The 14,126-nt window shown below is 42.6% G+C and overlaps 1 protein-coding gene across 4 annotated transcripts in view; it reads left to right on the top strand.

Moving 5' to 3' along the window:
- The window catches only part of LOC101525192 (protocadherin alpha-C2), a 69,257-nt gene extending 56,159 nt beyond the window's left edge, over positions 1-13,098 (top strand). For 3 of the 4 annotated variants that reach the window (XM_058677816.1, XM_058677818.1, XM_004586490.4), the window contains exon 4: positions 10,368-13,098. In XM_058677816.1, coding sequence (XP_058533799.1) covers positions 10,368-10,678 — 311 coding nt within the window. In that variant the 3' untranslated portion in view covers positions 10,679-13,098. The remainder of the gene's footprint in view (positions 1-10,367) is intronic. The other variant, XM_058677817.1, reaches the window with a different exon arrangement.
- The last annotated feature ends 1,028 nt before the right edge of the window (positions 13,099-14,126 follow it).

Below are 14,126 nucleotides of genomic sequence, written 5' to 3'. Positions count from 1 at the left end.
GTGCTCCATAATTTATTAATGAGGGACCCCTGTTTTCATTTGGCACTGAGTCCTGCAAATTAAGTAGCAGATTCTGGGACCAGGCTGTCTGGGACAGTAATATTTACTGAAGCTCATTTTGGAGCCATAGCGAACCCGTGTTCTTTTTAATTTCTCTTTCTGATTTAATTATAACAGAAACAAAAATCATGATAAATTAAATCTTCACAGAGCTAAAATAAAACGAGTAGTGCCTCACTTCCTGCTTCAGTCATGCTCCCCAGAAATAACCAGTGCCAATAGTTTAGTGTTAGTCTCCTCACATTTTTATAAGTATACATTTTAAAGTAATGTATTGAAATATATATATTATACTCTTTAAATTAATTTACTGAAAATATAATCACATTGCCTGTGTGCATATTGAATAACACAGCATGATTCATATACGAAAGTTGATTTCTCACGATCCCACTCCTCTTTCTTTATTGAGGAGGTAAATGACCTCAGAGCTCCTGTGATCAGAGACCTAGTAAGGTTAATGTGATTAAACGAGTTCTTCTTCTTCTTTTTTTTTTTTTTGGCAAAACACTGCTCTGAGAAGAAAACTTCATCTGAGGGCGAGTGGAGGGGCCATAGACTCTGATGGTATGGAGCAGGGTCTGGGCTGGGTGAACTGCCTCCTTCGCAGGGCCCTGGGGAACAGCTCCCTACCTAGCAACCGTTACTAACCTGGCAAACCTCTGGCTAGAAATCTTCCCTGGCTCTGGGGAGAGGAATAGAGTTTCTGGCCAGGGAAGGGTCTCTGGAAAAGGGAAACTTGTGGAAGTAGTCAAAATCCCATTAGAGGAACATTGGCAGCTTTGCTTTCCGTATGAAAGAGTGGGCGCCCCTTGCTAAAGGGTGTACAATAAACAGGGCGAAGTTGTGACTCCAACTCAAGTCTGTGTGGCCCAGAACCTGCGTATTAAGCATCCTGTAACCCTTTAGGATATAATGCCTGGTAGGACAAGGAAGATTCCGAGAAGGACTATAAAGGGAAACCATCCTGGCTAGATAATGGGGAACTGCAGTAGCCGTGGAAATAAAGTAGAAACCACCAGGCAGCCCGAGCCCTGCTGAGTAGCAGGGGTAACAAAAAGAAAAAAAAAATTCCCCTAAAGCTGACTTTTGGAGAGCTAGGAAGGTTTGAAAGCAGCCATTCCAGTGTTTGCATCTGAGCTTGCAGCACAGATATCTTTATACTCTTAACCTAGAGATGGCAGAGTTATTCTGGGCACAAAACAAGAGCTGTGGCTTTAAAAATACGCCAAGTGTGTTTATCTCTTCCGCTCCAAGATGACTGAAAATTAGCCCAGCTGCAGTGCAAGGCACCAAACAGCCACAAAGTCTTCCAGATAGATACTTTCCAACCAAACAACGAGAAACACGCAGAAGCAGTAGTGTCAGCGGCCTCTGGGTAACACCCTTTCCCAGCTGCTCTAGGGATCAAAATAATGGGCCTGGAAGTCAAATTAAACTCTGTCCTCTTTCCTATTCCCCCAAGACTCCACAATAAATGGAAAAAAAAAACCATGGGAAATCAGTATAAGCATAATTTTTTGAGCTTCATTATCCAATTCCCATGTGATTCAGGAGAAATTATCTTGCTGTAATTTAAGTCTTCAGATTTAATATCTAGAAAATAAGACCATTTTCAAACTGGGTAAGCATAATGGTGCAGACAGTTAAGCTGCCACTTGGGACACCTACACCTCCTTAGGAGGCCTGCATCCTACCTCCTCTGCTTCTGAGCTAGCCTCCTGTTAGTGCACGTCGGAAGCAGTAAATGATGGCTCTCAAGTACTTAGGTCTCTGCTACCTATATGGGAGACCTGGATGGAGTGCAGGACACCAGGCCCAACCCTGGCTTTTGTGGGCGTTTGAAGTTGTGAACTAGAAGATAAAAGTTCTGTTTCTTTGTCACTCTGCCTTTTGGGTAGGTGAGAACAAATGAACAGGAATCCAGTAGCTGCTTTAGGGAATGAATAAACAAAGGTAATTAAATTAATTGTGGTAAGTCATGGCTGAATTTATATAAGAATGCAAGAGATTAATAAGCTGCCTCACCCGTAATAAGCAATCAATCAAATCCTTAAATAAATGAATGAATCTCTGTTGCTCTGATCTCACAAATAGAACTAATGGGTTTTTATGCTAGGCACTGCTAAATGCTCTGGAAGGATAATTCCATCTAATCCTGTAATAGCTTCATCGAGTTGGGGGCTATTATTATCTCCTTTACAGATGAAAACTGAGGTGGAGAGGCAGGAAGTCATTGTAGAACATCACACAGTTGACATGATGCAGCCAGGTTTAACTCTAGCCAGGCTCTGAGTACACAGTCTCCCAGAGAACAGGGAGTGTTGCTTTGCAGCCCCTCGTTTCCATGGCAGATGCCTTCCACTGTCAGTTGAAGGACTATGAAGCAGCAGGGCAATGCTGGCCCTGCTGGTTTGAGTTCTACCCTCCCTCCCCTCTGATCCTGGATAGGATTTGGGTTTCAGGTCAAGATTCTCCCGTGTTTTGTGGGCTGTGATGACTCAGATTGGCTCAGCCCAATTCACAAAGGATTGGAGGGAAGGAGGAGGCAGCTTGTCCAGTTGTTCACAATCCTTACAGAAGGAAGAGAGGGGATGGATAAGGAGCTTGAGATGTTTTACACACTGGTCCTTTGGTGATTTGATGGCTGATGGGCTTAGATTTTTGGCCAGACTGAGCATTTACACATACTTCACTCTGCCAAATTATGGCAGGGGCAGAAAAACAGAGCTGGAATGGTTGTTCACAGTCCAGAAGGTGCAAACGAAGGCAGAGCCGCTTGAAAGACTGTAGGGGCTGCTTGGGGTGAGGTGGGGGCAGAGGAGAATCGAGGGGTCGCTGCGTAGGTGCCCTGGGCAAGTGCGAGGGGAGGGGGCGGGGGCAACAGCCGCCAGCACCAGGGAGCAAGCTGTGGCTGAGCGTCTGACTGGGCCGGAAGCGGCTGTAATCATTTAATAGCCTTTGCAGGCTGCTCTGACTTCTCGGAGTGGGCGGTAGGCAGGCTCCGGGGCGCTGTCTGGCGAGATAGTCCCTGGCTTTAATCAGAATGATGGGTTTTCTGGAAGCTCTGTATTAACCTTAGCACTGCAATCCCGGAGATGCTAACAAAGGAATGAATGGGGAGCGGAGGGGCGGGGCTGAGACCTGCAGGCCCGGGTGTGATTTTCCTGACTCGTCACTCCCATGTCCACCCCACCCCCCACTCCGCGGCCGCTTCTTTCCACCGAGTCTAGCTGAGAGAGAGCCTTTGCTTGCATCTCTGTCTTCCCAATGGTAGCAAAAACAGAGAGCAACTGAAGTAATTGCTGCATTTGCATAGCGCGTTTGGGTTTTCAGGGGACTGATGTACAGTTTGTGTCTTTATAATGTTCCTTAGCCCATTTACATATCAAACAGGCACAGCCTTAGCGATATCTACTCTGTACTGTCCTTGTAAGAACCAACTTCAGTGATGCATAGCTCTGCTTAGCTCTGTGCCAGGCACTTAGCAGGGAGGCATCAAGGGGTAACTAGAGAACCCTGTGATACAGGCAGGAAAAGGATGATCTCCACTCTAGGGTTGAGTCCACTGAGGTTCAGTAAACCTGGCCTAAAGGAGAACAAAGCAAGGTGAATGAAGAACAGAATTAAACACTTGTCTGCCTTCCCCAGGCCATGCTCCTCAGAGAATGTTCCTAAAATAGTATGTTTTGGTCAAGATGACTGCATTCTTTCATTAGGAGAAATGAGTTTTAAATCAGAAACCCTGTCTTGGCCTTGGTGATTATCCAGAGTGGTTAAGAACTGGAGTCCAGGCTGGGTTTACATGTCATTTGCTTCACTGTCTTCAGGGCTGTCCCTCTGCAGTTATGTTAGCAAAGCCTTGTTGTAAGAAACCAGTTGTTCTTAATCCCTCCAGGCTCAGCTCCATAAACTCAGGCAAGTCAGAGTTCATTTAGCATGAAAAAAGTGAATTGGGAACCCTGACCAAAAGGCCCCCTGGTTAGTGCCTAAAGTGGATTATAGAATTACATAAAGGGGCAGATTACTTACTGGAGACTTTTAAAAATCAGAGATGAAGATCTTATGATTTCTTAAATGCATATTGTTGATTTTAGATGTGTCTTTACCTTTGTTAAGAAATTTTCCAATATTAAAAAAAGTCAGAACCACCTTTTTTTTTTAGTAATTAGAATTAAATTCTATTAAAACTTTTAAAATCCTGTCAGGTCCTAGCCTACTGATTGTGTGCTGGAATCCCTTTCTGGAGCCTAAGAGAATCCCTTACTCAGATCCTGAATGAATCTCAGATTTGTCTTTATCTGAGCTAGGTCCTGGGGAACAGACAGTATGGGACTTATCCTTGGAGTTGGGAGAGGAAGCAATCCTCAGAGAAGAAGCATTTCCTGTATTGATCATCCCTTGGGACCCACCCCCGCTAAACGTAGGGGCAGAAGGGTTGCTTTTACCTTTTCATCTTCTTCCAAAGGCAGTACATCTTTGATTCTGTCCGAAGATAGGCATGTGGTAGGCAAAGCCAGCATCTCAGATCAGGTCAGTAAATGTTGTTTGTCAGAGCCTTAGGCTAGGCTTCCTCCTGGGTGAATCATAATCCCAGTGAGCCTCCATCTAGGGACTGCTGACCCTCACAGGTGTCTGGTTACACCACCCCCAGAGCAAGCTGGCTCGCTGTCTTAAGTGAGAAGAAACTTCACTGAATTCTATGCGGCATAAGGTAAGCGTGTGGATGACACACATAAAAAGATCTCTGATAGCCCCTCAGCATTTAGGTAGAGTCTGAAGCTAGACTTAGGCCCAGATGCTCAGTGACCTGTAAACAAAGCAAAACAAAACAAAGCAAAACAAAACAAAGCAAAGCAAAACAAAACAAAACAGGATTTGGTCCTGCTGTGAGGCCCTCCCAGGCCTAGAGACATGGTCAGTAACATCCTTGACCTCTGCAACCTGGATGATGTAGTCCTGCATCTCTGGATGATAATCCTTATGATGCTGAACCCAGTTCTAGGTGCCAAATTGGAGGACATTTTTTTTAAAGCTCTGCTTATAGCTAATGTGTATGTATTTTGAACATGGATAGGAGGGAGGTTAGGGTGGCAAATGTCACTCTGCACCTAAATCTGTGTGTTCACTTTATATAAATAAGTTAGAATTTTAAAAGAAAATATATTTTTAAAATGTATGTAGATATTTGAAAGGCAGGAGGAGAATGAGGAGGAGGGAGAGAAAAAGAGAGAGGGAGGGAGAATCTTCATCACCAGAGTCTCCAGTGGCTCTCCACCATTGTGTCACCCTCCCTAGGCTGTATCTTATCTGAATCACAGTGCCAAAACCTGCTCTCAATTAGAGGTTTTAAAATATATTTCTAATGTTTGCCCAAGATTCAGACAAAGCCTGTTTTTGAAATGCAAACAGGCAGGTTCTGGCGGGTACGATTTCGTGTGGTTAATGCACCTGTTAGAACACTCAGGTCCCACATCAGAATGCCTCAGTTCAGTGTCCAGCTCAGGCTCCTGATTTCAGCTTCAAGCTGACACAGATGCTGCAAGCCTCAAGCTTTTGCCACTGTTGTGTGAGGCCTGCATTACATTCCAGCTCTCAGCTTGATCCCTGCCTGGGCCTGCCCATTGAGGACATTTGTAAGAGTGAATGGGTTCCCTCTTTTTCTGTCTCCGTTTCTGTTTTTCAACTACAAATAAAATATTTTTAAAATAATTAATCCAGGGGCTGGCTTGATGACTCAATTGGCTAATCCTCTCCTGTAAATGTTGGCATCCTGTATAGGTGCCAGTTCATGTCCTGGCAATACCATTTCCCATCCAGCTCACTTCCTGTGAACTGGGAAAGCACTGGAGGATAGTCTAAAGCCTTGGGCCCCTGCACCTGCGTAGGAGACCTGGAGGAGGCCCCTGGCTCCTGGCTTTGGATCAACTCAGCTTCAGTTGTGTGGCCATTTGGAGAGTGAACCAATACATGGAAGATCTTTATCTTAGTCTCTCCTTTTGTCTTTAGAATCTCTTTCCAATAAAAAATCTTAAAAAAAATAATAAAAAATAAAAAGTCTCAGAAAATTGTTTTGTTTTTCTTAGGGTTATTTTTGTTTTTTTAAAAGGCGGTTTTTACAGAGAGAGAGAAGGAAAGACAGAAAGAGATGGTCTTTCATCCACTGGTTCATTCCCCAAATGGCCACAATGGCCAGAGCTGAGCTGATTGAAGCCAGGGACCAGGAATTTCTTCCCATGAGTCTTCCACGTGGCTGCAGCATCCCAAGGCTTTGGGGTCTTCTACTGCTTTTCCAGGCCGTAAGCAGGGAGCTGGATGGGAAACAGGACCGCTGGGATTAGAACCAGCGCCCATATGGAATCCCAGTGTGTGCAAGGTGAGGGCTTTAGCCACTAGGCTACTGTGCTAGGCCCTGTGACTTGCTGTGCTCTTTAGGGAATTTATTATGGCCAGATGGGCTTTAGTTGGTCTGGCATTTACCTGAATGCAGCAATTATATTTTTTCCTGACCTAGAATTCCCCTACACAAATCATCTCAGGACAATACTGGCCACTGATATTCATATTTATATTAGAACCTTTGTAAGGTCAGCTGGATCACTCCTTTAATTCAGTAGATTCCTTTTGATAAAGGGTGGGCAAGGACTCCTAATGCTAAGCAAGACAGCCAAAGGAAGACTGGGTCCTGCTTTTACATTTTGGATTCAATGTCACAGTGTTTGTTCTGCTGGGGAAGCATGGTGTCAGGACAAAGGTCTGGGGAAGAAAGCTTCTTGGTCTCCTCACTGCTTGTGGTAAATTTGAAGAACCCTCATGCTGCCCTCCCAGTCCCAAGAGTTGCACAGCATTTCCTTAGCTGTATGTGATACCTCATACAGAGACCCTACACCGTGCTGAGGGTGAGACTTGGCATTTTACATGCCTTGCCACATTGTGTTTAGGGTCCTTGAGAGTATTGTCAGTGGAGAGTTTTTTCTTCTGCTAGAGTACCTGCCACTTCCACCTCTCACACTAGCCCATTCATTCATCCAGTGGTTATTTATGTATTTAAAGATTTATTTTATTTGTTTGGAAGGCAGAGTGACACAGAGATAGGGAGAGACAGAGAAAGAGAACTTCCATCCACTGATTCACTCCTCTGCTGGCTACAGAAACCAGGGCTGAGTCAGGAAGCCAGGAGCTCCATCTAGGTCTCCAACATGGGTGACAGGGTCCTAAGCACTTGGGCTTTCACTGCTTTCTTAAGCATATTAGCAAGGAACTGAATTGGAAGCAGTGCAGTCTTAGTGGGCCACCACGCCAGCCACCTGCAAGTATTTATTAAAAACATGTAAGGGGTTAGAAGTTGTATCAGTCATTGATTGTATGTTGGTGAACAAGCACATATATTTCCTGCCTTTGTGACTTGATGATGAGTAACTATAAGGTGAAGGGGTGCTGCCTGGCTAGGTTGGTCATAAAAAGGCACTTTGAGGAGGTTGCATTGGAGTAGAAACCTTAATGAGGAATGATATGAAGAACAGTGTAGTCATTTGAGACCAAGGAGAAATAAGAATATGGATCTTGAGGCAAAAGCAGCTCCAAAGGCTGTTTGAGATCTGCAAGACCTATATAACTGAATTATAGTGGTAGGAAGGAAATATTTAGAATAAATTGGAGGAAAAGCTCCTATCAAATTATTAAAGGGATTTGTGTAATGTGGTGAAGAGTTTGATATATTTTCCTTCAAGACAGTAGAAAGTTTGAATAATTTTAAATCAGATATAATCTGATTTCTAATTTTAAAATATTTTACTGTATACATTATATACATATACATACGATGTTGCAATTTTTAGGATGGGATAAATGCTTTAATGAATAAAGACAACTCTGGCTGCTATGCAGAAGATTAGAGAGAGGCAAAAGTGGAAACAGGTTCAACAAGGGACAGACTTGCTGTAATTCAGATAAGATACAGTGATTTCCTGTGAAAGTGGGGAGAAGACAGACTCAAGATATATTTAAAAGGAAGAAAGGACAGGGCTTGATGATGTCTTATACATAGAGAGTGAGGAAAATGGGGAAATGAAGGTTAGCGCTGAATTTCCTGGATTGAGCAGTGGGCTAAATGGTTGTCATTTACTGAGGCAGTTGCAAAGGCTTGGGTGAGAGTAGTCACTAGCTTACTTTTCAGATTCCTTCAGTTTGAGATGCCCATGAAACCTGCAAGTGGAGCACACAGGGAGATACAGGCTATTAACAAGCCTGCACCTCATCAGTTTTCTGAGGTGGTATTTATATGGATATGACTGGAATCCTAACAGGAGAGAAAGGAGAGAAAGTGGAGGAGAAAACAGGGCCAAACTCAAGGGAGCTCCAACTCATAGGTGACCTGGGGGAGACGGCTCCTGCAAGGAAGCTGACGAACAGCCAGAGCCAAGTGTCATGAGGACATTTTGACTGTAGGGGTACCAGAGTGTGCTGCCTGACCCTAAAATGTGGGGGATTTTTGAGGACAACTCTCTGCCCTCCTTCTCCTTATCTAAAAGCAGGACATACATTTGCGAAGACAAAAGATATCCTACCCACTGCTTTCTACCAAGGAGAACTGAGGATGGTTTTGGGCTCTCAGAAACCTGGAAACGGCACCAAAAGAGACAACATGAACAAGCTGTACTAGCTAGCCTTTATCATTTATTTGCCATCTCCATCACCCAAGTTGCTGCCTCAGAGATTCAAAGTCTTTTTCTCTTGTCTTGTTCCTTCTTTTAAAATTTACTGTTCTTTGTTGAAGATGCTCTATGAACTGGACTTGAAAACTACCTCTTTCAGACCTATTCATTCCTTGGATGTGTCTCATGTTCATATGAAATCTACATGTTAATGTACTTCTATTTGTTTTACTCCTGTTACTCTGCATTTTGTAGCAAGATTTCAGTCCAATTCAGAACCCACGAGGGTTATTCTTCTCCTATATGACCAAAACAAACAAACAAACAAACAAACATCTTTAAGAGTTTCAAGAGGGGGATGACAAATGCTGCTGGGAGGTTCACTAAGAAAACTCAAAATATGACCACTTATTATGGAAGTAGTGTAGTTAGCCTGACATGAGCAGTATTACTAAAGTAGTGCTCAGGAACCTTACATTTGAGAAACTAAAGAGAAACAGGGGCTGGGGAAATGGACAAAGCAGATGCAGACAATCCCAAACTACAACTGATCACAAATGGTTTGTTTGGTGGATGTTTTCACATCCCCACAAAAAGGAAGACGGTCAGAGCCCTAAGCACTACTGGGAGGTCAGTGGGATTCCCAGGGTTCAGAAGTCATATATTGTGCTCTTCCAGTGAGATTCATGGGAAAGACTTGCATTGCACACCCATGTTGATGCATTATTATTTCTCCAAGACTTGGTACAAACTTCACTTCTCCTCTGAAACCCTCTTGTCTTTCTTGAGTATAATGAACACATTTTTTCCCTGGAGTCCCATGATGCTTTATAGCAGGGATGGGGAATGTCTGGCTTGTGGGCCATATAAGGCCCACAGAATCATTTGGTCTTGGCTTTGCCAAGGCAACCGCAGGTGGGAGCTGAAATTCAATCAATCTGAAGCGGGCTAATTTCTAAGTGCATAGCTTTGCATGGCCCATGAATGATAATATAACTATTCACAAGGACCTTGGCAGAAAAAAAAATTCTCTACTCCTGGTTTATAGGCATCTTGATTTCTGGAAGCATTAACTTGGATTATAATTGCTGGAATGTGTGTCCCAAAACGACTGTGAGCACACGAAGGGAGAGGATTCAGTTTAGAATGTCAAATTGGCTTCCACTGCCTTATGCAAGCAAACTGATCCAACTTAGAGCAGGCTGCAGCTTCCTGTGCTGTCTGGGGTCTCTGACACCCTTTTTCTTTCCTGTCTCTTCCCAGCTCTGTCCCACTGCTCTGCAGGATGGCTATCATAGAATTGGGAATGACTGATTGAATCAATTGATTTGCCTTTCTTTTGGATACAGTAGGAGTCCAAATAGTCTGTAGCCAAAGTTTTCTCTAATCAGTTTTCTGCTTTAATCAGATATACTTTTCATCCCATTTCCAGGCAGAGTAACCACAGCCATATTGTTTAGGAAATCCTTCACAAAGAATGAGGAAAATGTTACTAGAAGCTGGATTCCTGGACACTCTAGTGAGAAAGTTTGCCTTCCTGCTAAAGGCACTTTCTTGGGGAGCTGCTGTGTGTGCAGCTTCCCTAGAGTAGTAGAATGGCATCGAGGGGTGCACTTGGACTCTGCTGCCCATTTGTTTTGTTTTGTCTTTCAGAACCAGAGGCGGGAGAGGTGTCCCCTCCAGTCGGTGCTGGCGTCAACAGCAACAGCTGGACCTTTAAGTATGGACCAGGCAACCCCAAGCAACCCGGTCCCGGTGAGTTGCCAGACAAATTCATTATCCCAGGATCTCCTGCAATCATCTCCATCCGGCAGGAGCCTGCTAACAACCAAATTGACAAAAGTGACTTCATAACCTTCGGCAAAAAAGAGGAGACCAAGAAAAAGAAGAAAAAGAAGAAGGGTAACAAGACCCAGGAGAAAAGGGAGAAGGGGCACAGCACGACTGACAACAGCGACCAGTGAGGTCCCTGGATGGAAACAAGCCACTTAGCCCATTTTTGTAATCATGGCAAATCTCTCCTGGGTAGCAACCCCCCACTCTTATCTCCCATTTCCACGAGCCCTGGTAGAGACCTCAGAAATCTGCACAAAGTTCCCTGTGTCTGTCTAGATCACATTTAAACAAGTTTTGTCTTAAAAAAAAAAAAAAAAAGCTTTACTAAGTCTGGTGTTAACTCTTTTTTCTCCACTCTGGCTTATTTGCAGAACCTAAAAAGCAGACCCAAGTTTCCTTTCTCCTCCGCCGCAAAGGAGAGGCTTCCCAGTCCCGCCAGTGAGAGGGTCGACTCTCTACCCTGTGCTCCGGGGATCCTGTCTTGATGACACTTACAGGGCAGGCAGAAAGCCTTTTGAGTTTGAGCAGCTTGGGTGTTTATGGCACTGGGTATGTGTGACCTCCCCCCACCTTATGGGCATGTGTGTGCCAGGCACTGGCTGGGATGGGCCAGAGTAACCTAGTTGGCACAAAAAAGACTGGGAAACTAAGGCAGACAAACAACAGGAGTTACCAGTTCAGAGGGGAACTATGAAAGGGAAAAGGACCAGACTTTCTAAACCTTTTAATCCAAGAGGTGGTGGCCACCATCTTGCAGACAAAACTACCCTTGCTGACAAGGCTTTAGGAGATCCTGAAGTCTGTTGGCTGTGGGTCATTATTCATGATGCCTGCATTTTACTATAAGCCAATAGCTCCGTGTCTAACAGAGGGCTAGCCAGGGCAACAGAAGCAGACCTGATGTGTTTCCTGTATCTGTCCTTGTGCTCACTTTACTATGAATTCTTTTGCACACAATGTTTGTGAAAAGGCTTGGTCCTTTTCCAACAACACATATGCAAAAGCAAAAGAAGAAAGAAAACCCCAACACCTCACTTTATGCTGTTTGTTGTTTGATAGATTTATTTAAAAAAAAGAGAGAAAGTCTATTACTATAAGTCTTTAAAGAGAAATATGATGAATACAATCCCCTGCCTCTACTCCCCTCGAAAGAGAATTCAGCCATTGAAATGATCATTGCTGCTACAGAAGTGCTTTAAGAGAATTGCCTGAAACATCTGTAAAATATCAGCCACTTGCCAGTCACAGCTTTACTCTTTCAGGTCACTCTGGGGCTGCCTCTTGCATGTACTGATTCCTAAATACAAGGATCTTTCTCTCTCTTTTCTAAGAAACAATTATGTGCACTTTGAATACACAACCTTCTCTTAACCAACTGTATTGAGACCCAGAAACTGAATAAAAATGTTTTCTCATACAGTGAGCAGATTTTTCAGTCCTCTAATCCTGTGACTTGTCTTGGTGTGCTAGCCTTATACCTTCTCTTTGGTTTAGTTTCCCTTTTCTATAACACTCTGAATTGCTAATCCTACTAACACCTCTGATGTTACCTGAAATCAATCTCCCATATGTATGCTGTATGCTAATATAAGACTCCTGAAATATTCTTACTCTGTGCTTGTGTATGTGAATGTTAATGCAACTATTACCTAGAGTGAACTTTAAGCTTTATTGTTGAATGTAATTCCATTTTATTTCCTTTTGTACACCTGTGAAAAAAGTGGAGTAGTGTTTTTTTAATCATTGTTTATCAGCTTTTGTGTATGAAAGACACAGTAAAATTTCTCTTAAATCAAGATACTGGTGATTCGAGGAATTTTATTTATGGTCAGCCAAAAGCCATGTCTTGCCAAGTCTCCTGCTGGCAAGGAAATGGATAAAGCTGTTTTTTCCTAGTAACAATTCTGGAATGAATACTGAAAATATTCCTGGAGGGTATGCAAGCACAAATTTTACCAATCTGACCTCTTTGAAGTTGCAGAATGCTTTGAAATTTTAATGTGATCTGGAATGTTAGTTCATAGAAAATAATAAAATTTGCAGTCACCTTAAATAAGACTTATTAATTTTGGTATATACAGTTTAGATGTTTAATTATATTATCTATTAAAAAGTTCATAGACAAGAGGTAGGATTCTGTTATTTAAAAATAGGCATTAAGTCTCAAAAACCTGTCTTGTCTATTTTTAGCTTTATTCTCCCATACTTTGAAGGGTGTGTAACTTCAGCTCTGCAGGATTGCATGGGGTAAACTTGTTTGCAACACATGTGAACCATTGCTACATTGTAGGTTGTGATCATTTTGCCCCATTGAAGCCCATGTATCTGACCTTACGTGCCTTTTGAACTAGGAGAATCGGGCTAATTTATGAATGATGATAAGTATAATGTACCTGTACAGCACTTTTTAAATTTGCAAAGTGCTTTCCCATCCATGTTAGTTACTAGTTATTACAGCTGTAAGGATAAAACAAGTCATGTGGATTCATTTTTAATTGGTGCTATTGGTATTTCTTCTGTTATTGCTAATAAATGGAACATGGTGGTATGAAAGAAATGGTGGTCATTTCTAAGTATAAGAATAGGATAAAATAGAACACTAATTACCATGAGCTGTTATGACTAAAGAAGATGGCTGCAATATGGAATTTGCTCTGTCACTCTTGGGATATCACCATGGCTTTTATGTTCATTATTCCACAAAGCATCCAAATGGAATCAAACATCAAACACTGCAATATGGGTATTCAGGAGATTGCCAGGTCCCTTCCCGCGTAAAAATTGCAACAAACAAATTTAATCATTAGAACCCCTCCAGACTTCTTTTTCATTACTTGTTTAGCCTTTGTACCTTTCTACTATTGGGAAGCAAAATAATGTCACTAAGAGGTTAACTTGTATTGAGTAAATTTATATGCTAGCCACTTTACTGGGTAGGTTCAGTTTATAGTACTTGTTCTCTAAAAATAGATTATATTATCCTTTTGTGGCTAAATTTTTATGAGCATAGGTTTTGGAGCAATTGTCCTCCAAGGGACACTTGGCAGTGTCTGGAGACATTTTTTCCCCCATTACTTGGAGTGAGAAGTGCAGCTGGCATCTCATGGGAAAAGGCTCCTGACTGCCCTATAGTACATAGGAGAGCACCTCACAGCCAAGAATTTTCCAGCCCCAGATGCCAGTAATACCCAAGATTGGGATAAAAAAGCTATGTAGTTTTTTAGTCCATATTTGAAATAGAAAGCAAACATCATTCAAGGTAACTTCTAGATTCGAGGTATAAACTCGGACTGTCTCGGGTTAGCCAGGATTTATGACACTACTTGTAAATGAACTGGTGTAGCTCTGGCAAAGAACCTTAAGCCACTACTTCTTTTGGCTACTACTTCTTTTAGTTTCTCAGTCTCAATTACCTAATTTTTCAGACACAGACATTCTAGATTTGTGGAAATTTGGCATGATAATCCCAAAAAGTTTTATAATAATGCCTAGCATTTTGTAGTGCTCTTTAACTAGTTGCTAATATTCATAATTTTCTTCCATTTCTTTGCCCTCTTTGCAGAGTTGGAGCTATTA

This window comes from Ochotona princeps, chromosome 19 (assembly GCF_030435755.1).
Source record: "Ochotona princeps isolate mOchPri1 chromosome 19, mOchPri1.hap1, whole genome shotgun sequence".
Lineage (NCBI taxonomy): Eukaryota > Metazoa > Chordata > Mammalia > Lagomorpha > Ochotonidae > Ochotona > Ochotona princeps.
The sequence above is the reverse complement of the archived record's forward strand: the minus strand, read 5'-3'. Positions and strand labels throughout refer to the sequence as shown.